The following is a 25,948-nucleotide window of genomic DNA, read 5'->3' as shown; positions in this document are numbered from 1 at the left end:
GAGTGATCTGGGGGTCCAGCCCATGTGCCCAGAGTCAACCCTTGGAGAGCTGCCACTCATCGGCCTGTCCCTTGGCGGCTGAAGCATCAAGTCCCTGCTCGGCCCCTTCCCAGCTGTGTGGTCCAGGACAGATGCCTGTGTCTCTCTGGGCCTGCTTCCTCCCCTGTAAATTGGGACTAATGATAATCTGTACTTCAGAGGGTGGTTGTGAAGTTTCAAAAATTATTACGTGCAAATGGCTAAGAACGGTGCCTGGCACGTAGCAGGTGCTCATGCACGTTGCCTCTCAAATGACTGGTCCCTCAGCATGGCATTCCAGACCTGGCACATGCCTGGCCTCAGCCAACCTCTCCTGTCTCATTCCTGCCCCCTCTCCGTGCCCTTCCGTGGGGTGTGGCCACGTGAGCCTCTCGTGACCCCTCAGCTCCGTGCCTGTCCAGTTTGTCGGGAATGGAGAACCCTGACTTACCTTCCAACGTCAGCTGAGCGCCACCTCCCCAGGGAAGCCTTCCTTCTGGTGTCCAGGCCCCGGATTCCCCCCCCCGGTTTCCCTCCACACCTGGAGCTGGGTGGCCTTTGCTACGATGGCCAGTGTATTGTCTGACTTCACCCTGGGACCTGCAGTCTCTTGACGGCACAGATGGGGTTTTTTTCAGGGCTTTGGATGATGTTCAGCACAAATTAGGCTCTACGCACATTTGTGAGGGAGGGGAAGCAGGCCAGGGGATGTCTCTTTGCGTTGGTTTGTTCTGTGGAAATTGGGGCCATGGCGGCAAATATCCCAGGGGTCTCCGTAAATCAGAAATGAGTTGAGGCCTCTAAAGTGCCTGACCCAGTGACCCCCAGTCTCATTTCTGTGTACCAAGGTATCGGTCACTGCTTACCCAGGGTCCAGCTGGGTGGGTTTTCAGGTGACCTGCCCTAAGGCCATTTCTAAGCTCAAGGGAAACCACACCGATTCATTCATAAATGTGGTCCCTTAACATTGAAAAGCCAGGCAGCCACCTTTCCAGGAACCTAACCCTTTCTAAAAGTTCATGGCTTAAACATTTTGTAGTTCACATTAGATTTCTTATAACATTCAACACCAAATATATTATTTATTTTTAATTTTTGACTCTTTTTACAATCTGTGTGAATTTTGGGGTTCTGTCATAGAGACAGATTTTTCATACAATCTACTTCCCTTTCCCTCAATTTCATCAAAAGTCGTAAATAATTGGATCCAACTCCCTTAAGAATTTTCTCATTGGAGTCACTGTGATTTGAGTCTAAGAAAAACAATATGGTTAATTGTGCTTATTATTATAAGAGTTTGGGTTATTAGACCTTATTATTATAAGGATTATTTATTATGAGGCTCTCAGTAAATAGAACACATTTTTTACAGATCACTAGTGAAGTCCTCCGGCACAGTAGCCGCTCCACAGGTTTGGTAAGAGCCAATTCTTGCCTTTTCTGTGCCTGTCCTGAGTCCCACAGGGCAGGAGAAACCCCGCCAAACTCCCTGCCCCATCCCCTCAGAGGGGACAGTTTCCTTTGCTGTCTGTGCCTCCATTCTTCACCTGACCTCCTCTCTTGCTTCTTGAGCCTACTTCTGGCAAGACTCTTATGAAGAGAACATATGGCTTCGGAGGTGGCCCCTCCCCCTTCGAGTACCCCTCATTACCCCACTCCTGGGCCTCAGCCTCCCAGAGGTCCTACTCTTAGCAGTATATAAGCTTCTCCATGGACCACTTATGGAGTCCATGGACCACTCATGGGTCCAATGGTGTGTGTCCCATCTAGGGACACCTGCACCTTGGGGATCAAACTAATGGTGCTTATACTGAATATCCCTGATGAGGGAGGTCTGGGCAGGAGGTATACTATTCTGCCTCCGGTATCAGGACAATTTATGCGTGCAAGGGTGGGGAGCTCTCTCCGCACTGTTCCTGATTTATCTTTCCTTTGGGAAAGGGAAAGAGAGTTATTCTGGACCCAGTGGCCACTTTGCATTGGTCAAGAAATTCTGTTCACTAGGGTGCCTGGGTGGCTCAGTCGTTAAGCATCTGCCTTCGGCTCAGGTCATGATCCCAGGGTCCTGGGATCGAGCCCCGCATCGGGCTCCCTGCTCCGCGGGAAGCCTGCTTCTCCTTCTCCCACTCCCCCTGCTTGTGTTCCCTCTCTCGCTGTGTCTCTCTCTGTCAAATAAATAAATAAAATCTTTAAAAAAAAAAAAAAGAAATTCTGTTCACAAAAATGTTTCAATTTGTACCATTAGTAAACATCATCTCTTCAAGCAAAGTCAAGCAGGTAAGCCAGTGCAACCTGGGGCCCCTCTCTAATGGGCATGTCTCGGGAGTGAATCGATCACTGATCATCGAAGCCTCACTTCAGCTTCGAGAATGAGGATAGTGATCACCATGGCTGCTGTCGTCTCTAGCATCTGCTGTGGCCCAGACAGTGGTAGGCGCAGCCTTGCTGTCTGCCAGGGTTGGGATAGTTGTGTCTGGGGGCATGGAGCTGTGGAGACGAAGTGGGGGGGTGGGGTGCATTGTGGGAGACCATCCATGTTCTTCCTGTTTGCTTACTGCCCGAGACACTGCTGATCTCTTTGCAGGTCTCTAGAAGTTGCCGTGGCTGGGACATTGTGCAGGTCTAGAGCTGAGGTCCATGTGTCACTGATAGTGCAGTGGTCACCAGCCATGTGCACCCTTCAGGAGAACACCCCGCACCGAGCAGGCACCTCCTTGGGATGGGGGTGTGAGACCAGGGAGGGCAGGTGAGCGGTGCCGCTTTCAGCTGTCTACTGTAAGCACCAAAGGTCTCTCTTGCCTCTTTTGAAAGAGCCTCTCGTCAAGAGTGCTCAGTTTGGTCAGCCTGCCGGGCTGCCTCAGAGAGAACTGACGAACACCATTGCCCCATGGCCTTAGTTCTTCCAGCTGGCTTAATGGCTATCTGGCATTGTCCCTTGTCACAGATGAGGAAATGAAGGCTTAGGGAAGTCAAGTGCCTTTTCCAGGGTCATAGTCTCTGATTACATCTCTCTAGGAACCATGGATTCTGCTGGAATGACATTCCCTCATTAATAACTTTGGGAATTTCGGGGCACTTGGGTGGCTCAGTCAGTTAAGCATCTGCCCTCAGCTCAAGTCATGGTCTCAGGGTCCTGGGATCAAGCCCCGCATCAGGCTCCCCGCTCAGTGGGGAGCTGCTTCTCTCTCTGCCCCTTACCCTGCTCATGCTCTCTCTCTCTCTCTCAAATAAATAGGTAAAATCTTTAGAAAAGAAAAATAATCTTGGGAATTTCTGGGGGGACTTCTCAGGGGAAGGGCAGAGAGAAACGGTACTGTCTAAGCCAGTTTCCATGTGGGGGCTGTACCCCTCTGCACACCAGTTCTTCAGACCGGAATTCTCCTTCACTCTCCACAAACCAAACCAGAAACAACCAAGCAACTACCATGGTGGTGGGGCAATCCCCATGGCTCCCCAGTCCCCAGCAAATGTTTTGAACACAAGGTTCAATGATGGGTGAGAGAGTGGTGAGGTCTTGTCTGGCCGGTCTGATCCCGTGTCCCACTGGGAGTGGGCTAACCTACTCCATGCACATCTGTGTCCCCCACCCCCTGGGGCCAGTGAGGTGCTCGCACAGGAAAACTGGACCACTGCCTACTGACACCACACCACCAGGCCAGCTGGCCGCAGCCCCCAGGTTTCTGGCCGATCCTGACTGAAGTAAAATGCCCCACGACACGGCGTGGTGTGAGATCTTGCCTTCCCGCTTGCGGCCGGAGGGCCTGGCGGACGTAGCTTACAAGTGCAGGGAATTAGTTAATTCTCACTTTGACCAGGGAGGAACAGGAGAGGGAACCTTCTCCATGTAGCTGCCCCGGGCTGCGCAGGTGGATGGGGAGGCACACCTGGGAGCAGCCAGCTATCTCTGCAGCTTGTCGTGAAGCGGTGGCCAGCACAGCGATGCATCCCTTTAAATTGCTCCTGTCCTTCCCTGCCTCTGCTCTGTGCCCTCCCCGCTGCTGCCTGGACATGCCCTCCCAAATAAAGGGTCAGCTTCCAATCCTTGGGTTGTGTTTTCTTGGTTATCACTTCTCAAATCTGTACGGGCCTTGGAATCACCAGGGGCTCTTGGGAAAAGGCAGGATCAGTTCGGTGGGTCTGGGTGGCGCCCGAGACTCTGCATTGCTCACCAGCTCCCAGGTGAGGCCAGAAAGCTGCTCGGCAGACCACTCTAAGTAGTGAGAGTCTAGGGGACTCAGGATATCATAACTGTGACCAGGAGTGGATTTAGGAAGCAAACTTTCCAAACGGGATTTTGGAATCACATTGGCCCTGTGTCTGAAGGCGACAGGGCCCTCATGGTAGGTGGAGTGGTAATGGCTCCTAGCACCAGCTGATGTCCTAATCCCTCATACTTCCACCCACAAGATGAGGTGCACAGGGAGCATGACACTGGGGGGTCAAGCAGCTGAAGTGCTTTGCTAGGGCCAGGGTAACGATAATTACAAAACCGTATAGTAGGGTAGCTCTTCCATGGCACTGGAGATGTTCCAAACACAGCGTGGTGGGCTGGGCAGCCGCAGGCCTGTCCTCAAAGTCAAAGCACCTCCTGACTAGTTTCCCGTTTTAACAATTGTCACAACTTCATGGCTTAACGCAACACACATTTATTATGTGAGCTCTGTGGATCTGAAGTCTGATAAGGGTCTTGCTGGGTAAAAATCAAGGTGTTGGCTGAGCTGTGTTCCTTCTAGAGGTTTGAGGGGATCATCCGTTTCCTTGCCTTTTCCACCTTCTAGAGCTTTCCGGCATTCCTTAGCTCAGGGCCCCTTCATCCACCTTCAAAGCCAGCAATGGGCAATGACTTCACCTCATGCCTCATCCTCTGTCTCTCTTCTCCAGCTTCTGTTTTCCACTTTTAAAGACCCATGTGATGACATTGGGCCCACCCAGGTAATCCAGGAGAATCTCCCTATTTTAAGGTGAGCTGATTAGCAACTTTAACTCCATCTGTGACGTTAGTTCCCCTTTGCCATGGAACCTAACATATTTATAGGTTCTGGGATTAGGATATGGACATCTTGGGGTGGGGCATTATTATAGCCTCTGTAGAAGTTTTAAGAGAGACTCTATCTCATGCAGTTGCAGAGCAGACTATGCTGAAATCGGGTCAGAATCTGATTCTAATGGTGAAGGAATTTCAAAGATACTAATGCAAAGCCTCAGCAAGTCTCCTTGCCTCCTCAGGGCCCTGAGGGGAAAAGAGCAGACCCCAGGATCTGGTCTAGACACTGGATGTATGAGCCTGAGAATCTCGAACCCTTCAAACCTCCTGATTGGCAGAAGTAGTCTCTTTCTCTTGTCAGAAGAGAACAGCCTTCCCTCTCTTGGAGAGCTCACAGGCAGCATATGCCCTGCGGGTTGAGGCTTATTCCTCTGGAGAACTGACTCCCTCACCGCCTCTCACTGCCTCTGCCTGGTAACCAGAGGCAGGTCCTGGTGCAGCCTGAGAGAGGAACTGTGTGTCCTCTTGTGGGAAGATAGAGCTTCCAAGCCAGGGATTGGGCATCTGGCTAACAGGTACTGGGAAGATACAGGGGGATGGATCTGAGGGTGTCAAGGCTTAGGTGGTTGTAAAAAATAAGATTGGATAGGAGAGAATTCATTGGCATAGGGCACTTGTGACTCACTGAGGATTCAGTGTTATAGTAAAAATATCTGGAACTGGTTTTAATAGTTTCCTAAGATGATTCCTTAAAGACTGAGCTGATGGTGGCCTACAGTGAATGGAGTGGAGATGCCTGAACATCCTGGGTTTATTAAAGAAGGGGCCTGCCACCTCTCACCGATGTAAATGTTACCAATATTTAGGGCTCCAGGGGTCAGGACATGCTGGGACATCCCACTGAATATACACAACAAGCTGTTGTATCTCACATTTCCTTCCACTAAAAAAGAGGCATCAAAATTGAGGAGTCGTTTTCGATTTTTAGACACTAAAAAAATGGGAATACTGCTTCAAACTACTCATCAGGTGACTTTGGAGTATGCCAATATGAGCAGAGCCTAGAGCAAAAGTACTCTGCAGCAGGTCCAGGCTGTGGTTCAAGCAGTTCTGTGTACAGGATCATATGATCCAGCCATTCTGATGCTGCTAGAACCATCTGTGGTAGACGTGGATGCTGAACAGAGTCCCTGACGAGGCCCTTTATGATAATCACAGCTCGTACTTCTGGGACCTAAAGCACAGCTATGTTCTCCTTGCCCCTCTGTTTAAGGAATAGCTCCCAGAGGGCTACTGGGTCCTAGCAGAGGCTGAGCACCTCATGGGAGGAGACTGAGAGTGCAACCAGAGATGTCCACCATGGCTGTCCTGGGTGTCTCCGAGGCATAAGGTGGGTCAACATGGCAGAAACCCATCATATGATCAGGATCCCAGGGAACTCACTTTTGCTTCACTGATGTCTCTCCTTCAACCCAGACCTGTGGACACTTGGAGGGGTTCCGTTTGGCCAACTTACGGAGAAGGGTGAGACTAATGCCTTGTTTACTGACGGGGGGCCCACTCTGTTGGTGCTAGCCAGAAATGGACTGGTGTTGTGTACAGCCCCAGCCAGGGAGGAGGGGAATCCCCCCTAGGGGCAGAGCTGCAAGCAACACACTTGGCTGACCGAGCTAATCGAGGGAGGCGTGAGCTGAGATGGACATTCACACTCCCGGGCAGGAGAGCATGGCTGGGCTGGTTGGTCAGAGGACTGAAAAGAATAATACTGGAAGGTTGATTACTTGGGTCTAGGGAATAGGTGCATGCATGGTCCAGCAGGCACAGATTCAAGGCTGGTAGATCCACATTTGAACACCCACCAGAAAGACCATTGATAAAGTGGGTGACAATCAGGTGCATTGGATGACCCGTACCGCCAGTCAGCCTTGCTCCTCAGCCACCATTTGCTTGCCCCATGGACCACAAAACGAGCAGGGATGGAGACTGTGCATGGATCCGACACATGGGATCCCTCTCGTCAAGGTATAGTCATTGCTACTGTTGAGTGTCCAGCCTGCTGACTGACACTGAGTCTGTGATATGGCCCCATTCCTCAGGCCGGCATGGTGACTCCCCACCAGCCACTGCTTCCTATCCCCTTCCCCCTTTCTTGCTGCCCTAGGATTGCATAGCCCCCAAACACAGGTAACCAGTCATTGCCTGAAGATCTGTTTCTTTGGGAACTGCAGCTATGACAGGAAGGCAGAGGCACCCAATGTTCAGAAGGAACAGCAAACGGATGTGTTACCGGTTAGGATGTCTGGAGGGCAGAGCCCAGCCTATTTTAGATGCTGGGAAGACCATTTGATTTTCTGTTTCTCTACTACTTGCTGACATAAGCCTGAAAGTCTGGAAGAAAGAAAGAAGGCTTCTACTCCCCATTTAGAGATAAGGCTAAAAATGCCCCTCCCCTAAGAAGAGTAACCTTGGTGCCCTAGCTCACGCTAGAGTGTGAATGGTAGATATCAGCTCTGTCTCAAAGGAAGAGGAAGGGACAGCAGAAAGCAAGGGGTCTCTGGGTGCCTAAACAGAAGGTGAGGGAGTGCCACGGAGGGGAGATTACCTACAAAGAAACTCGTGAGTCAGGCAGGGCTGATTCTAGATGGAATCCTGCTGATCATAGCTATGTGGCCTTGGAGGAGTCATTTAACTTTAAAATGAGAGGGTTGGATGAAGTGATCTCTGAAGGTCCCTAGGAACTCTCCACCAGGAAAGGAAAAGACTACCCCCCCCCACGCACCCCACTCTCCCTCCCTGGGTGCTCTGAAGGCATACGTATGCCCTTCCTTGACTGCACTAGCTAGTTTTTGACACAGTTGGCTTATAATAAGGGAACACCCAGGGGCACAAGGGGAGTTGTGCTGGACACAGAGCCCCCAGCATCACTTATCCTGGGAGCCATCATTGGCACTGAGGGGGAGACTTTCAAAATGGGCAGGGAGCATGCAGAGTCTGATGTTGAGCTGAGGTTAAAGCCAGAAAATGAATATGTGGATTAAGGTCATGAGGCTAGGAGTAGACACAGCTGGCTGGGTGACTTACTGGATGGGTGACACGGGCACACTGCTAGCTCCCCAGGCCTGGGTTTCCACGTCCAACCTGGGGTCCTCGGCCAACCTCGGGGGATTGGTGGGAAGATGTGAGGAGAGGAGGCATAGAGTAAGTGTCTGGTAAATGGAAGCCTTATTCTTGTCGTTTGTTATGGTTGTTACTGCGAGCATCGATGTTATTGGCATGGGTCACAACATCTGGAATTGTCCTGACAAAGCGCCAAGTGGGCCATCAGCCTGATGACAGTCCTAATTGAAAGGAGATGTGATCTCAAACTCTGTTTAAATAAGAATCCACCAATTTCACTGTTTGCTCCACTTCTATGGGAAAAGGAGAAGTGCTCAAGATCCCTTCAGACTTAATAAAAACTCACAGATACTGACAATTTTCCAGAAATGGAACTCATGGGGCCACACATTGTTGAGCAAGGAGAACAGAGTTATGGAAGTTTTAGAGGTTAAAGCTGACTTTCCCAGGACGCAGCAACAGTGTCCAAATCTGGGTGTTTTGCAAGAAGCCTTGGTAAGGAATGCCCTCTGCAGTTTCAAGGCAAAGGATCGTGTCTGTTCTTGTACAGCCGTGGCAAAAGGGGAGACCATATTTTCGTCTTTGTTGAGATTTTGTCCACTAGTAGTTGGAAGGGCAGACATTTCAAAGTTAAATACTGGGATCTCGTAGTTTGGACTGAGAAACAGCAGGCTTGGGAAGCTTGAGCCTATCACCTGGAGAGGAAAAGGGCAGAACAGCATCGACAGATACCACAAGGGACACACAGGCTCAGGGTCTACATGGGAAGCATGGAGATGCCCAGGGGTGTCCGGCTCCTCAGCTTCTCAAGGGCCCTCACTTCTCTTCCAAACCTTCAGGAGCTGTCTCCTCACCATAGAGAACCCAAAACACAGACAAAACACCAACCGCCACCATAACAGGACTTTTTGGACTGTTGAGGAAATTGGAAACTGGACCAGCAGCAACAGGTCTGGGCTTGACAAGGGGAACTAGAGCCCCCAGGAAGAGACTGGGGTGGACAAAGGCTACAGGGACTCAGGCACCAAGGTGTCTGAGAGACAGCACAGGGTCACGGTTAAAAGCCAAGCTTCCCGTCTGGTTGCCTGGGTTTGAATCCCAACATTTCCACTTACCAAGTGGATGATCTCAGGTCACTTCATGCCTCTGCATCTTCATCTGGGTAATAATCGTACCCACCTCTTAAATCTTAATATAGGAAGCTAATTCTTATCATGTCTGTAACACTGTGCTGGGCACGGTCAAGCTCAACCAATTTGAGCTCTTATCATCTTTCTCTCTCATCTCTCACTACCCCCAGGTTCCCATCTCTAAGAAGTGAGGTCTACCCCACATCTCTAGATAGCTCCGTGTTGCCATGTACTTAATATCCACCCAATACTGACATCTTTCCCTGATGGAGTCCTTAGCCTCTGCCAAGACCTCTCCCTGCACAGTTCCCCTGGGCTATGTTGGTGAGACTCTGCTCCCATGCTCTCTTCTCTGCCCGGAGGAGCTCCTCACCTCCCTTGGGTCTCATCTGAGAAGCCTGGCATTCCTCCAAGAAAAGCTACCACTTCTGACTGGATGACAAAATCCAAAGACCAGACCGTTTGTCCACTGTTTACCTAACTCTTGAGCATTTGGTTGAGTGGATTTTCTATCTGTTTCCAAAAGGGGAAAAAGGTAATATGAAGATCACCTTGAGGAAGATTGTGGCAGATTTTCTGGCTTGCCTATACCCCAGCATTCAGCCCCTAAGGAACTGGAATCATGGAGAAGACTCCTGGGGGTGGCATGGACAAGGAGGGCAAATCTGGCGCTGTGACAGGCTGGAGCCAGGCCCCTCACCATCACGGCAGGCCCTGGATGGCCTGCCTTCCCACCCTCTCCAGGCTGCAGGGACGCTGCTGATGGAATTATGCAATAAGGCTGACTGGAGCCATGCACCCATTTTTATTGTCGGTAAGAAAACAGCAATGCTTTGGAGAAGATCAGCTAGGAAAATGACTGGCTGGTTGTATTAAAAAATGTAAAGTACAAAACTCTTAACCAAAAATAAAATAAAAGAATATTTAAAAGGCTTTCTGTTAAGTGCTAGAACTTAAAAAAATGAAATAAAAATACAGCTCCTTATACTTAAGAAACCGGGTAATAAAAAGATGCGCCTAGGATGTTGGGGAGAGCGTGGTGGGAGAGAGCATCTTTGCTGGCTCCAAATCCAGGCGGGGGGCATTCTCACCCGCCACCCGCATCACGGGGGTGGCCAGATCAGCCCTTGTTCCCTCTGAGGGAGGGCAACTGGAAGGAGGTCTCCCCACTGTTTGAGACCTCAATGTCCCACCGTGTCTCTCTTCTTCCAGAAAGTCCTCTCTCTGGCTCTCCTTGTGCGGCCCCAGTCAGCAGCTGCTCACAGGTCCGACGACAGGAAGTCAGAGATCTGCTTGCCTTCTTCAGGGGATTTGCTGGCCAGCTTTGTGGGAAAAGAAAATAAACACACACCCCCGGGATGGGATTCTCATGAGCGCCGAAGCGGGGCTTCCCCCTTGCCGTCACAAGGATCCCTGCCCAAAGCCCCATGAGTGCAAGGTAGCATGACCCTGACCATGCCCAGGGAGGTGGTAGCCCACTGTGGTTTGAACACAGCCTTTGTGGTCTCCTGCACTGTGGGGACCCAGGCGAGTCACTTCCCTAACTCCGGGAGCCCTGTACATTCCTCCCAGGGGTGGTGGCAGGTCACGTTGGACAAGGTCTGGAAAGTGCTCCGCGTGGTGCCTGACTCACTGCACGCTCACGGTAAACTTGTGATTATTAAAGTAGCCGAGCTCCGGTTTATATCATCTTGAGGATCAGAAGTGTCAGCGGGACTCCTTTTTAATCTTGAGTAAAGACTGACAAGTAACAATAGGAGGTGGGACTTGAAAAGTCAGGGCTTGGAAACTCACTTTTAATTAGTAGGATTCTGTAATATAAGTTGAATAGGAAAGCTCCTCCAAAAAAATATTAAAAAGAACTTTGAGCTTCCAAAGATAGCCAGCTGTTGTGGCTCTGACAGGTGCACCAAAGGGCAACTTAGGCAAAGGATGGTGACCGGTCCTGAGGTCCCAGGGGCCCTGTGTCTCCCCTTGGCATGTTCCTGCAGCCCAGCTGGGGTCAGTCCTGCTCAGAGACCAGGGCCCAAGAGGAGAACTGCGGTGGGGGCATTTCTGGCTAGTGTCACAACCCCTGCGGGCCCTGACCATGCCTCCCGGGGAGTGTGCAAACATGCATGCGTGTGCATGCGCACACATACTTGCCTTCCCTCCTCACCCCCAATTTCTCCTCTCTGCGTTGCTTTCTTCCCACACCCACCCCCCACATACGCTTGTCTTTCCACCCATCTGGGTCCTCACCATCGTCTTGAAGAACTGATTTACTTTCTTCCGTTTGAGTGTCTTCTTGTCGTCCGAGAGAGGGAAGAAGGTCTGGCTGAGGCGGGGGGACGAGTTGGCGTCATCCGTCGTAGGCATGCCTGCCACTGAGAGCGTGAGGGCTGGAAGGAGAGCGGGGAGAGGGAGTGAGCGGGTGCGCGGAGGAGAGGTGGTGCCCAAGGGACAGGAGGGTGACGTAGGGGAGGCAGGCAGGAGACCGGCTGGGGGACAGAGACAGAAACCAGGGAGGACATGTCACGGTGCCAGGAGGAGGCGGGAAGGACTGCTTGTTGCTTGAAGGGGGCTGTTGAAGCTGTCCTCCTGGGCACGGCTTGCCAACCCCCCTCCCCCCGACCCGGCAGGGGCCTGCGCCTGGCCCGATCATAGTCTTGTCAGGGCTTCTGAGCCAGAAACGTGGGGGACCTGGGGGAAGGCCTCCTGGCCGCTGGGGCCCTGATTTCCTCAGGGAAGGTGGCCTTTTGCCCCAAGGTGGGGAGACCATGTGAGCTCACTCTTCCTTCACCTTTCTTTCTACACTGGGAGCCTGGATTTCTCATCTTCCCCAAGGCAGGGGCTGGTGGAGAGAACTGGTAGCTACAGCTCGCAGCTCGCAGACACGCAGACCTGCCTACTCGCTACTTCCTGATGCTCGTTTCAACATTGGTAACATGTGGACAAGAGCACAACCTCCAGGGTATTGTGGTGGTGTGAGCAGATGACCGTGACATGACTGTGTGTCCGGCCAGATGCCATAGCTCAGGGGCTGTCCTGCCTGGTGCGGCTGGGCAGGGGTCCAGGGCGTTGTTCCAGGAGCAGAGGGCCTGGCCTACACTCAGCCTCTGCCCCTTCCTAGCTGGTGATGTGTGGGAGACTGACATTGCTAATACCTCAGTTTTCTCATCCACACAGTGGGGCTAATGACATCATCTACTTCATAGCTGGGTGTTGAGGTGTAAATCAAAGATGAAGAATTTAGCACAGGGCCTGGTGGGGTCAGCACTCAAGAAACGGCAGGTGTCTTTGCTGCGATCGGCCTGCCGAGCTCCACAGGGCAGCACGGGTCTGTCCTGCCCTCCCTGCCCTTGCCCTGCGGACAGCGGCACGTCAGACGCAGGGACCTCAGGTGTGCCCGTCCCCATCAGGGTGGCAGAATCCCCCTCTGTGACGTAGGAACGGCCATCTGTGTGCTGCTAACCTCCTCCCTGGACAATGAAGGAGTGGTGGCGGAAATACGTAGCATCTATGAATCAAACGCTCTACGACTAGAAGATGTGGTGGCAATTTCTACAAGTTCCAGAAATAGTGTTCCAGGTCAAAAAAGGAAACACAGGGCTTCTGGCCCGTGGGGGGGCCGGGCTAACTGAGAATGCAGGGCTACCTGGTTTGACAAGTGGATTCCCAGTGAATCCTGAGGACCAGAGGGACAACAGGCCTCCAGCCCAGCCCCAGGTGGAGCTTGCAGGTCAGCTTCCCCTACAAAAGGGAGTGTGTGTGTGGTGTGGTGTGGTGAGAGCTCAGAGGACAGGGGGCCTCTGAGCAGAACCTCTTGCCCCCAGGATGCCTGGCCCTTTTGCTACATAGATACAGTCCTCACCCACCCTCCACCCCCCAGGCTGGTAGCCCTGCTATCTCTGTACCTTCCGGTGCTGCTGGTGGCAGGGTGCATACCTGGGATGGTGGGCATGGACTGACTGGCAAAACTCATCTGAGAGAGGATGGATGCCCTGGGGGGGATGGCTGCATGCTCCGAGAGGTTGGTGTCACTCATGAACTCGTGCTTCCTGGAAAGCTGAATAAATACACCATGCATATACACAGGCATACACACCATGCACACCCACCCACCCACCCACACACACACATACCACAGAGGCTTAGCATCAGGCAGCTCCTGGCCTTGAAAAATCAGTGATAAGGGCTTGGCAAGGCTTCTGTGTACCTAGTTTCAAGCTGACTATTCTTTTTTGTATCATTCCATGCCAGGCTGTCATGTACGGTTGCATAGGTTGCATACTCTATAACTCCAGGGGTTGGGGGACATTCATTTAGACAATCATGTAAATGATACCCCCTAGAACTGTAAAACATGGAGGACTTTTTTCCAGTCTTGTCCCCTGGCAAGAGTAGCCTCCGAGGTCTACAGGGAAGTGTGTGGTGGATCTTTTCTTTACTGGAAGGCATTTTAGTTTGACCCTTGCCCTTTCATCCCGCACCCCTCCCTTGCCAGTACAGTTAATCCCTCTCCCCTTCCTAGGCTCTAATAATGCCTTCAACAAACTTCTCTTTCGGGGGAAACTAAGATTTGCACCCAATGACACCAAGTTTCATTATTAAATAGTTATTAGTTGTAAGACAAAAACTCTCAAAGTCAGGGCAGTGAGACTCCATCTCTGCATCTGCAGCTGGGCTCCTGGCTCGCTGGAGGAGCCCAGCAGGCGCTGAGATGACAGAGGTTGGAATGGCCCTTGGGCCAGGGACACGGGCTGGAGATGTAGAAACACCCAGCCCAGCACTGGGAGGGCTGCTCTCTCTCTATGAATGCCACAGGCAGCTTCTCCCGTCTGCCGCATGGTGGGAAAGACACGCACGGGCTGGAGTCTAACAGCCAAGGTTCAAATCCCAGCTCTGTCACGTCAGGCTGTGTGGACACCTGCAGCACTTCGCCTCCCTGCTCCTCAGACTCTGCCTCTGCATCAGCTACTTCACTGCAAACGTGAGGCTCAAATGGGACCTTGTCTCAGGGCCCCGGATAACATGCCTGGTGTATAGCAGAGATGTGCTAATGGTGTAAGAGGCATCCTGCCAGGGCTGCTCACCCGCTTCAGGTCCGACTCGGCTGCTGCCTTCTCGTCCGCAAACACTACACTGCTCCTCTTGGCCCTCTTCTTGGACCTCCGCAGCTTGACTTCCGGCAGAGTGCTCCCCATGGAGATCATCTCCACTGGCTCTGCTTTTGGAGTCTTAGGGGTTGCTAATTCCAGATCAAAGCTGAAGGGCACAAGGGGTAGCAGTAGAAACTGCAGTTAGAGCTTCAGGGGAACTGCCTTGCAGGGACTGAGGCTGGCTGAGCTGTCACTACAGGGGCCGGGGGTAGATCAGCTAAGCTGGCAGAGTTTGGGGAGCCACTTGCTTAATTTGCAAACATTCAAAATACAGAGTAAAATGAAATTGAAGGAGGTGAGCCATAAGCAAGAAAGACTGGTGGTGAGGAGAGACACTTGTTAAGATGTGGCTCTGGATTCAAATCCGGCACTGCCACCCTTTACTGAATGCCTTTGGCAAATCACTCAGCCTGCCTGAGCCATTCTTTCCCTCCAGTAAATGCAGGTGTTTGCAGGACCTTGCAGGGCAGCCATGCAATGAGGCCTGAGGGCCCCTTAGCATGGTCTTGCACGCGGAGAGTCCCCAGTTCACGTTCCCACGTCCTCAGGATAGTGGAGTCAGGCTGGGGGGAGCGGAAGACACCAGGACGGCGGAAGGGGAGAGGCTTTTCATGGGGTGAGGGAGAACCTTCCTCCCCTGCAGAGGGATGGGTGGGTGCAGGAGGGGCAGCTCTGCAGTGGGGAGTTGGGGGGCGGCACCCGGATAGAGGAGAGGAGAAGCCAGACTGAGGCAGGCTGGGGGTGGTGGGGGGAGGTCTGGCTGCAGAGATGGCCAGGCTGGGAGAGTGCCAGCCATGGCTGTCCTGCCAGGGCCTCAGGAAAAGCCACCTTGGGCTTGGGCCTCAAATGACCCCTCTCAGTGGCACTAAGAAGAGCAGTGTCACAGTGTGGCCGTGAGGGTTTTAGTGAGGCACCAGCTAGGGAAAGGCTTGGAGACACAAGGGTACGGAGGTGGCAGACGGGTGGGCTCTGGGGCAGAAGGAGGAGCAGCAAGGCTTTGCTGGGGGCCGGGGGCGGGGGGCAGGAGTGCAGGGGGCTCCCGGGGCAGGCACTGACCTTTCAGGGGTGGTCTTGCTGGGGGTGCTGCAATCAGAGTTCATGGAAGCCATGGAGATGATAGACATCTGCCTGTAGGAGCGCAGCATTGACCGTGGGCGGCCCACGCGCCTGTCCTCGAAGTCGGGCTGCAGGTGGGGAGAGCAGGGAGGTTAGCAGCAGGCCCTCGGGCTGGATGGGCCGGCTCCTGTGGTGTCCCCTTCCCGCTGCCTCCTCCACCTGAACAGGGCTCCGCTGCTGCGAAGAGCAGGGCGGCTGCACAATTCCTGGCGGCTGACGCGAGGGCGTTGTTGTTTTAGAAAAGAATTGGGCTGGCCTTTATTCCTTCCTTGTTCCTGGGAGGTGACCTCGTAACCCCTGCGATGTCCCCAGGGACAGGAGTGTCCTCATTCTTCGTGGGGGCCCCTGATACTCATGAGAAGACTCAGGCTGGAGGCCAGGCCGGAGGGACCAACTGTGGGGTTACAGGGTCAGGCTTTGCCCCAGGTGATAGATGCTCTACCTCCAGGGAGGGGAGGGGCTTGGGACAGATTTCAGTCAGGTGGCCAATGAGTCACCCCCTCATGACTATGTAATAAAACCCCAGTAAGAACTTCCAACACCCCGGCTAAGGTGAGTTTCCTGGTGGGTAATCGTACATGGATGGGCGGGTGACATGTCCTGAGGGCACATCAGCTGTGTGATTGGGATCCTCCCAGACCTCACCCTCTGCATCTCTTCATTCGGCTGGTCCTAATTTGTATTCTCTGCCATAAAACTGTCATCGTAAGCATAGTGCTTTCTTGAGTTCTGTGGAATTCTGTGAACCCGAAGGGGTAGAGGGAACCCCCAAATTTGTAACCAGTTGATCAGAAGTGCAGGGGCTTGGGAACCCCAGTGCCTGAAGGGAGGGCAGTCTTATAGAGGAATCTGCCCTTAACCTGTGAGATCTGACCCAATTCTGAGCAGTTAACAGAATTGCAGTGCAGTGTCATGTCATGGCTGGAAGACACAACTCGTTTCGTGGAAAAACTTGGGTCAGAAAACAAGAGGCCCAGGTTTACCTCTACACTCTTTTAGGAACTCATGACCCCCTCTGGGCCTCAGTTTTCTAATCTATAGAATCAGAGGCTTGAGCCACATGGCCTCTACAGGACCGCACAGCCTTGATGTTTCAGGATTCCACTTCCTGGGGAGGAGGATAAAGATGTCCCTGTGAGCACCAGGCCACTGGCCTCTTTATGTCACAGAGCCTATTAGTGGCCCAAAGCACTTGCTTTGGAGGCCAACAGAGCCAGGTGAAAATTCTGTCCTGTACTCACTTGTTATGTAGCCTTTGGCAAGTTACTTAACACTTCTGAACCTCCAAAAGAGATGTGAGGAGTTGAAAATCATTCCTACTTCCCAGGCGTGTTGTGAGGACTTAACAAGTCGTAGACACCAAGTGCTGAGATCAGACTGGGCACATACTCGGTGCTTCGGCAGTCCCTAAGTGGGGAGGGCTCACTTTGCACCTGGGGTTTGTCTGGGGGTGACCGTGAGGGACCATGTTTACAGGAAGGTTCCCCTGGATCAGGTCTTCCTCCAGGGCAGGTTCCTTTGCTGGGTCCCTGCCAGCTCACATCCCCACTGCCCCGCTCCCCACACCACACTCCACCAGTCTCACCCCTTCCAGCCACGGGGACCACACATACCATTTCTCTGACACCATACTCCTTCTCCACCTTCACTTTCAGGTTCTTGAAACATTCTTCCATCCGGTCATGGAAGGGTCGCAGATTCTCTGACACCCTTTTCTCATGGATTTTAATCCCAGCTCCCAGGAAGGGGATCTGGAGAGAAAGGTGGTAGATGATGAGCCACAGGCTGGCTTCCTGGCTGCAGGTTGGGACCTGGCCCGTGAAGGTGGGTGAAGTCACACTGGCCTGCTCAGAACTTGTCGAGGGCACTGGGGCCTCTGAGACCTTCACACAGGGTCAGCAGCCCTGGGAAATGGGGAAGCTGCAGCCCTGGGGTTCACTCTGGAAGGGGAGAAACACCTCTGGCCACCCTTGTCCCCTAGGAAGATTGGACCCCCATTAGAGGCTGTATGTTTGGGAAAATCTTCCCCTAACGAATCTACTGAGGGACAGGGTGTGGGGCTAGCAGGGAAGAAGCTCTTGGCGCTCACCTAAAGCCTTGCCCAAGAAGCTCTTGGCAATGCAAAGGGAAAGAATGAATGTCAGAAGCTGGGGGATAGAAGAAAATAAGGGCTGAAAGAAAAAGGAGGACTGACACAGCCTCGTCTTATAACATGGGAGGTCTGATGATACTTTATGTGGCTGCTGAAGAAAGACAGGGAAGTTTTAATACATTAAGGTACTGGCCAATAGGGAATTTTTAAAAGGTGATGTAAAAGCCTTGGGAAGGTGGGGGAGGATGAGGTGACAGATGTGAGGGAGTTAAACTCATTTATCAACAAAGGAGATCAATGGGATGCTGTCTTAACGGTAGCTAGAAGGAAGAGCAGCCGAGCCATGGTGGCCACTACTAGAAGGAATGCTGAGAGAGTTAGTGATATGGCCCCAGCGAGACATAACTAGGGGTACAAAGAGGTAGAATATAGATTATTTTGAAGAAGAAAAATCAACATTTCCATGATGGTGACATAAGGACACTGCTGCATCCTTCTTTGGGAGATATCCCTGAAAGGACAAGGTGAGTGAGCAACTGAAATCTTATTTGACCTACACCATGTCCAGTGGATGGAGGATGGCAAGAGACCTCCCGGAGCAGAGGAAGGGGTTAATGATACGAAGAGGCCAATCTGCCTCAAGGAACCTATGAGGGACTTAGGGATTGGAGGCAGTAGGTACCCCAGAAAAGTCAGGGTGACTTGAGGAGCTCAACACAGAGGGATAGGTTGAAGTTCTGTGACAGGAGCAGTTAGATCTCCAGGTCCTCATCACTTCACCCTGTGGCCAAGTGTTTTATTTTCCCATTTCCCCAAGAAGAAGGAGCTTATCCTTTAGAACAATTAGAACAAGGAGCTCTGGGCTCGAGGGTACCAGGCACAATGGAGGGCAGGGATGGGGAGCCAGACTGGAAATGGGGGTTGGAGGGGAAGTCTGCACACTGACAGGAAGCCCTTCACTCCCCAAGTCCCAGATTCCAGCAGCATCATTGCCAGGATTACCATTCCTATGTTTGAAAGATGTGTAGCTGGAGAAAGTGAATGGCACTTGTGGATCACTCAGTTACCATATAGTGATGCCATCTAGTTGACAAAGCTATCACCCATGCACATAGAGTTTCACTCAGCTCTTTCGTGCCTCAGTCTTAACTATGAAGATCGCCAGACATTGGAGGAGGCTTTCCAGTATGAAAGACAGAGATTAGAACCAACAGAGAGGAAAGAAAGCAAAAAGGAAGGAAGGAAAAAAGGAAGGAAGGAACAAAGGAAGGGAGGAATAAATGAACTAACTTAGAAAAAACAGGGAGAATAAAGAGGACCTAAGGAAACATTATTTTTAAAAAGTTTAATTAATATATAGAAACAGAAAAGATCCTCCATCCATGAAACAAAGATCTTATTTAAAAAAAGAGGAATGGTAATAGAAATCCCACATATAAAAACTAATAAGATATCATTAAAGAATGGAGGTACATTTATAGCTTGAGGTTTACATACTAACAAAGACAGGAAATCAATTATCTAGGCATCCATCTCAAAATTTTAGTAAAAGAACAGCAAATTAAATCCAACAAGAGTAAAAGGAAGGACATAATATAAGGGAGAGTAGGTATGGATGACAAAGGAAACAAACTTACAGCAGAGAGGATTGAGGAAGCCAAAGCGGATTCTTTGGAAAACTGTTTCTTTGTATCCAGCAAGGCTAAAGATGCTTGACCTGGAAATTCTAGTACTAGATACATACTGAGGGAAGTGAGTGCTTATGTTCACCAAAAGACATGAACCAGAACGTGCACTGCAACTTTATTCATACTACACAAAACCTGAGAGCAACCCAAATGTCCACCAACAAGAGAATGGATAAATAAATTGTTATGTTATTGTTATGTTGTATATTCATATAATGGATGAAGGAAACAAAAAACATAGATCTCTGATATATGCAACAACCTGGCTCAAAGGCATTGTGTTGAGCAAAAGAAGCCAGACACACAGTAGTAGATACTGTGTAGTAGTACATATGTATAATACCATTTATATGAAATTCAAGAACAGGCAAAACTAACCTATGCTGATCGAAGTTTGGTAGTATCTACCAGAGCTAGATATTCTCATGTACTATAACCGACTCCATGCCTAGGTACACACCCATCAGAAATTATGCAAACGTGTGCCCCAAAGACACATATAAAGATATTCAGAACAGCATTCCTTGTAATAGCCCCAAACTACAATCAACCTAAATCTCCATCAGTTGAAAAAGAAATAAATATGTTTCGGTAGAGTTACACAGTCCAGCTGTACAGACTATTATACATCAGTGAAAACGGATGAATGTTAGCTATGCACAACAAGATGAATGAATTTTACAACCATAATGTTGAGCAAATAAGTTAGACCCAAAGGACGCATACTGTGTGGCTTCATTTGTATTATGGCCAAAAATAAGCACAAGTAAACTCCAGTGTTTAGGAGTGAGTGCTTGAGTAGTAAAAACTATTGTGAAAAAGCAAGGAAATGATTACTGTGCAAGCAGGGTAATAGTCAGCCATGGCGAAGACTGGCAGTGATACAAGCGAGGCTTACAGACACAAACTGGCTTCTGGGTCCTGGCAGAATTCTACTTCTTCATCCAAGTGGTGGTCATATGGGTGTACATTTTGTGATATCAATGCACTGCATATTTTTGCTATGTGTACTTTTCTGTTTGTAATATCTCACAACATGTTTAAAAGATGAATATACTGTAGACATCTGTCCACGCTGATAAATATAGAGAAAATCTTTACAAAGAAAAAAAAATTAAGAAGCAATCAATCTTGAGATCTGTGAAATCTTGAACACAAAAAAGTACTTGGCAAGCTTTGGCTTTTGTTGTGTTGCTAGACTAGGGGCAAGGACATTCCCCTTTGAAATCGAAAGTTCTCAGGCTTTGAGAAAAATCCAAAGTGTATCTGGCTTTGTGAAACTAAGATCCAATTTAGAATTAAGCTCCAAGAGGTCAGGGAGCAGGCCTAATTTTGTCCAGCACTATTTCTGTTGCTGGGCACACAGGAGGATCTCAGTGACTACAAGGTACAAGAATGAGTGGTTAGAAGGGACAAGGAAGAGCTAATTCCCTGTATGTAATATTATAACAAGGCAGCCTTCACCATGGCAGGGCAACACCTTTTGAATGTTAAGTGCCCATAGTTAGGGTGCCTGGACTCTGAGTGGGAGGGACATGGCCCCCTTGTAGGGGGGGGTACCAGGCGGGGAGTGGGCTTCTGTAACATGGTGGCTTGTTGGGGGCGGGGTGGGGTGGGGAGGAAATGTTACGGAGAAGGTGGCCACCAGGGGCCGCTGTCTGAAGAGGCCAAGCTAATGGCTCTTAGAAGCTGTAACATCTAATACATGCTTTCAAAGTCTCCCTTCTTTTTAGTGTCCCTCCATTAGCTCCAAGACTTGGAGAGAATTCTTTTAGAAGGCACAGCCTGGCACAAGCTGTGCTCTGAGGCTGAGGTTCGTGCTTTGGCTGTGGTGGACACAACATGGAAGATCCATTACCAGGTGATAAGACCTGCCCGGTGGAGAGGCCCAGGGCAGTGATATGGATTGAGAATTGACACCCAACAACCAAACAAATTTGTGTGAGCTGCTAGCCCTCCCTGGGGCATCCCAGAAATGTCTGAGAAAGGAACCCAATCAAAGCCAGGCCTTCCTGATTGCCGGGCTGGAGGTGGTGAGGGGGAATACCATTATTTGAGTATTTAAAGGGCATGATGACCTCGGGAAGCTGGGGATCTTGGGGATGTTTGGGTTTCACAGGTGGCACAAGGTAAGAAGGGAGAGAAAATTCCAGACACACAAAATCCACTCAGGAAACCGTGTCTATGCAGCACTTGCTGTTTCATTTTTAAAGCCTCGTTTTGCATAAATTGGCAGTGGCAGAGAAGGACCTGAATTAGGAATCCTTATTTTAAGAAAAGAGGCTGCACCCAATGCTTCTCATTCCCTGATTTCCCTAGAGTAACAAAAACTCCCTACCACAATAGCTTGCTTTTCTTTGCATGGTGACTGGCAAGAAGGGAGGGAGGGAGGATAGGCAGCTGTTAACTGCTTTCCCCAGCTCTGTGCCTCCCTCTCTCTCCTGCCCTCTGGAATCCACCTGGCGTTCTGGCCGCTGAGTGGTCCCTGCAGAGCAGGTTCATGTTCGAGGATGGGGAGTCTTGTCCTTTGGAGGCCTCTGGGGGGGGAGGTGGTGGACTCTTTCGCCTCCAGGGAGTAGGGGAGAGGGGGAGAGAGAAATAAAAGGAGAGAGAAGGAGGGAGAGAAAACATAGGAGAGGGAGCCAGAGAAAGGCAGGGAGAAGGAGGGAGAGAAGTGGAGAGAGGAGTAAGATGTGAGGGGCAGAGGGAGGCAAAAGACAGAGGAGGGATAGAAGCAAGGGAGGTCTAAGAGAGAAGGAGAAAGGGACAGAGGCACAGGAAGACAGAGACCAAAAGAGAGCACGGAGGGAGGAGATGGGGTGCAAGGAGAGAAGAGATAGAGGGGAGACAAAGACAAGCGGGGTGGCAGGAAGGACAGTGCCTTCCAAGTTTTCTGGCTTGGCTCTGGAGGTGCAGAATGCAGGCTCTTTGACCAAAAACCCACTAAACGAAGGCCTCAATTATTTTCCAAACCTGATAATCCATCTGAACATTATATGCAACAAACTGGGTCAGCTTTAGGAGGTGGGGGTGGGGGCCAAAATCTATTATCTGATTGGCGCGTGCCAGGTGGGGGTCCTGGCTTTCATTTCAGTCCCACTGGGAAAAGCCACCTCTTCTGAATTCCACGTGCATTCTTAGCAGCATGCAGAACAGCATCGCTGCTCAGCACCTGTGTGGCGCCCCAGGGGCACAGTGCCCCAAATCCCAGTGCCAGTGCGAGCCTGCTCATGGGAGATGTGGATTCAGAAGAAGGGCCAAAAGTCAAGGGACGGGAGAAGGGGTTAAACTTGGCCATGCCAGCCAGAGACTAGCTAGCAGAGGGGACGCAGCAGGGAGAGGGCAGGAAGGAGGCAGGGTGACCCCACCCCGGCCCAGCTGTGTGTTACCTGCCACGCAATCAGGTCCTTGAGGCGGCTCAGTTTTTCCTGGTCATCCGGGTGATCCCTTGTGTACTCCTCTGTGAAAAAGGCCTGGGGAGGACAGGCAGGCATTTGGGGTTTCCTATTCATGTGGCCTGGATCCCACAACGGATCTCTCTGTTACTAGAAAAGGACGCTATTGGGGGGGCAGGCTTGAGGTCACATGTATTTGGATAGGGCAGGGCCCTGTAGGACGGACATTGTTTCCTCTTCCTGAAGGCTCAGATCAGAACCCACTGGACAAGGGCCACAAACCCCACGTAAGTAGTTCTCAAATTCTCCAGGGAGCAGAAGCATCAGCATCACCTGGGAACTTGTCAGACTTATATATTCTTGGGTCCCACCCAGACCCACTGAATCAGAACCTCTGGGTGGGGTGGGGGGTGGAAGGAGAAGCCGGCCTGGGATTCTGATGCTCCTTCAAGTTTTGGAGCATTGCCGCAGGGAAAAGCACGCAGGAAGGTCTTTCGGCTGTAGTGTTCCAGCCCTCCTCATCACCTCCCTTACTGTGGGTGCCCCTGGCAGCCCCTAGCTCTTTCTGGACTTATGTCCTCATGTGTATGCACATACGTAGGCATATATTATCACCCCTCAAGGCTGAACAAAGGCTTGCTGATGATGACTAATGGGATATCCAAGAGTAGCTAGAAGGACTGCTTGGGAGACTGAAATTACTGTCCCTGAATTATACTACTGCATTGTATTCTTAGTTTTACATCAGTGGAGGACATAGGAAAGATAAATAGGGAAATCATTATGAGATGTATTAGAATGAGGAGTCCATTTACCCCCTCTGTGCCATTAATGTACGGACTAGGTAAAAGCCAAATAAAGCCTTCTTATTCTACTTCAATGCTGGGGAAAGCTATGTCCCTCTACTGAGAAATTGGCATTTTCCCCTAGTGGAAAATGTGACTCATATAACCACTGGCATTTCTCTTTTTGCCGTAGATACCAGGAGGCTCAAAAATAAAATCTGTGGCTAAAATGTGTGGGCATCTCTGGAGAGACCTTATGACCCAGATGCCTAGATTATAACTCCCATTTTGGAGTTGATCTCCTATCCTTTCTATATTTTCACAGATTCTGGGTTTCATTTCTTTCCATTTGTAGAGGTCATTTCGAGCATCTGTGGAAGAGATGGGTTCACACAGGTGGCGTGTACTTGGATGTGTGGCTCCTGTACTTCTGTCATCTGGCCCCGATCCAGGGCCTTTCCCTGAGGGAGGTGTGCGGATGTGCCCAGCGGAATAGGGGATCCTTGTGGCCTCTGCTCCCTCCTGCTATGGCAGAATGTGGCATTGAGGGTGGAAAGGAGATGAGAGACGGGCTGTAGAAACTCTGGAAGGTGTCTGAGGTCCCACCAAGCTGAAGTGTCCCTTTGGGGGACACACAGCCACAGTAAGATAGTGACATGCAGCTACATCTCTGCCCCCAGGCCCTCCTGTCACTGCTCTGTGGCCACAGTTGGGGGGGGCGCGGCTGGAGGGTGGAAGCCCTCACCTTCTCGTATTTGGCGAACCCTCCCATGACAGCGGGGTCCACGATCCCGTTCAGGAGCATGGAGAGTGGGTTAATGGGGAGGCTCTCGTCACTCTGGTACTGGTTGATCATCATCAGGATCTTCTCATTGGCTGTGGACATAGTTTCGATGGCATTCTCCAGAGGGCTAATTGTGGTCTGTTGAAAACGAGATCACCAGGAAGAAAGGGCCTTAGCACGTTGCTTTAAAAACAGATATAATTATTGGTATTGATTTCATTTCGGGTTGGAATTCAAATGAGGCAATGCTCCCCAAGGGGCTGTAACAGGCTCTTGTTATAATCAGTGAGTTCTAGGGGCTGTCTTCCATCTAGGGAGAGACAGGCTAACTTTCTGCTTAGTGAGAAAGGCATTTCCCTGGGGAGGAAGAGGCGGGGGAGGGGGAGTCTCAGGCCCTTGCTGGGATTTCAGAGGCCCGGTCTGCTCCAGGGAGGGTTTTCTCTTCTTATTACCTGGGCGAAACACGCTCCAATTCAGCCCCTCTGGTTGTGCACCTACCGTGTGTGAGCTACTAGGTGTGTGGGCAGCTGGTGATCTGGTCACTCCACCTGGCTCATAGTAGGTCCTAAGGTTGGTTGGTGTATAAAGGTCACTGCTCCAAGGCAGGCTCAATTTAGTTGAGAAGATCAAACGAAACCCCTTTCTAACACCTCTTAGAAAGCAATATAAACGGAGTGCCATCAGATGGGAACTGGCAAAACAGCGTGGTTTTCAAAAGATGGGATCTGGAATTCAAAACTGAGCCAGGGGGTCTGCACACTTTTTCTGTAAAAGGGCCAGACGGTAAGTACTTTTTAGGCTCTGAGGCAAGGACACAGCCTGCTATTGTAGAGAGAAAGCGGCAACAGGCCGCATGGAAACGAATGAGCCCCGTTGTTGGTTGTTACAATCGAACTATTTACCAAAATAGGTGCAAGTGGGGTCCGGCCCACAAGCCATAGTTTGCGGACCCTTGAACTAAACAAATTAAAACTGAGTATAAATCTCAGCTCTGCCATTTTTTCTAGCTGTGTGACCTTGAGCACATTTTCTAACCCTTCTGAGCCTGGGTTGACTCTGGTAAAATGAGGACAGAGGATAAAAAACCTGCTTCAGAGAGTAGCTGGTAGCCACTGTTATTAATTCTTGTTGGTGTTAGGACAGAGGCCAGCAGTTGTCCTTGAGAAGGGAAGTCTTGCCAGCAAGGCCGGGTAGAGCCTGGACGGAAGGGTCGAGTAACGGGAGAAGACTTCTTGGCAGAAGGGACCCTACACTGGATCATCTGTGACATGATGGTCATATAGTGCCTGCCTCACTGGCAAAGGTTGTTTGAGATAATACAGCACTTGACTCATAGGAGAGTTCTTTAACAGTTGGCACTTGCTAATTGTTATAAACATTGTGTATGAGGACAGACGGCCTCTATAGCCATGCTCTTGGCCATCTTTCTAAACCATTTCCATGGATCTGTGAGATCCTAGCCTCCACACCCCCTTGTTTCTGGACGCTTTTGAGGAAGGCTGCTCTCTGCCGCCGTACGAAGGCCCCAGGAGTAGACTCCACCTCTGTTTCCTTCTCCTCCTGCCACATTCACACAAACACATTCAAACATGCATACACATGCGCTTGCACACATGAGCTCGCACACACACGTGCACCCGGACAAGGAGGGAAATGAATTCCCGGGGGTGGCTGCTCAGGCTGGTGGAGGCTAAAGTC

The 25,948-nt window shown here is 50.8% G+C and overlaps 1 protein-coding gene across 1 annotated transcript in view; it reads right to left on the bottom strand.

The window, feature by feature from the left end:
- Positions 1 to 10,031: 10,031 nt before the first annotated feature.
- DOCK2 (dedicator of cytokinesis 2) overlaps positions 10,032 to 25,948 on the bottom strand; it is a 404,152-nt gene continuing 388,235 nt past the window's right edge. Inside the window, exons 45-52 of the mRNA XM_036079461.2 lie at positions 24,212 to 24,388; positions 22,676 to 22,759; positions 17,120 to 17,257; positions 15,447 to 15,574; positions 14,325 to 14,496; positions 13,177 to 13,297; positions 11,491 to 11,630; positions 10,032 to 10,571 (exon numbers count right to left, since the gene is read on the bottom strand). Of these exons, the coding sequence (XP_035935354.1) occupies positions 10,509 to 10,571; positions 11,491 to 11,630; positions 13,177 to 13,297; positions 14,325 to 14,496; positions 15,447 to 15,574; positions 17,120 to 17,257; positions 22,676 to 22,759; positions 24,212 to 24,388 (1,023 nt within the window). The 3' untranslated portion in view covers positions 10,032 to 10,508. The remainder of the gene's footprint in view (positions 10,572 to 11,490; positions 11,631 to 13,176; positions 13,298 to 14,324; positions 14,497 to 15,446; positions 15,575 to 17,119; positions 17,258 to 22,675; positions 22,760 to 24,211; positions 24,389 to 25,948) is intronic.

Source organism: Halichoerus grypus, chromosome 2 (genome assembly GCF_964656455.1).
Source record: "Halichoerus grypus chromosome 2, mHalGry1.hap1.1, whole genome shotgun sequence".
Lineage (NCBI taxonomy): Eukaryota > Metazoa > Chordata > Mammalia > Carnivora > Phocidae > Halichoerus > Halichoerus grypus.
The sequence above is the reverse complement of the archived record's forward strand: the minus strand, read 5'-3'. Positions and strand labels throughout refer to the sequence as shown.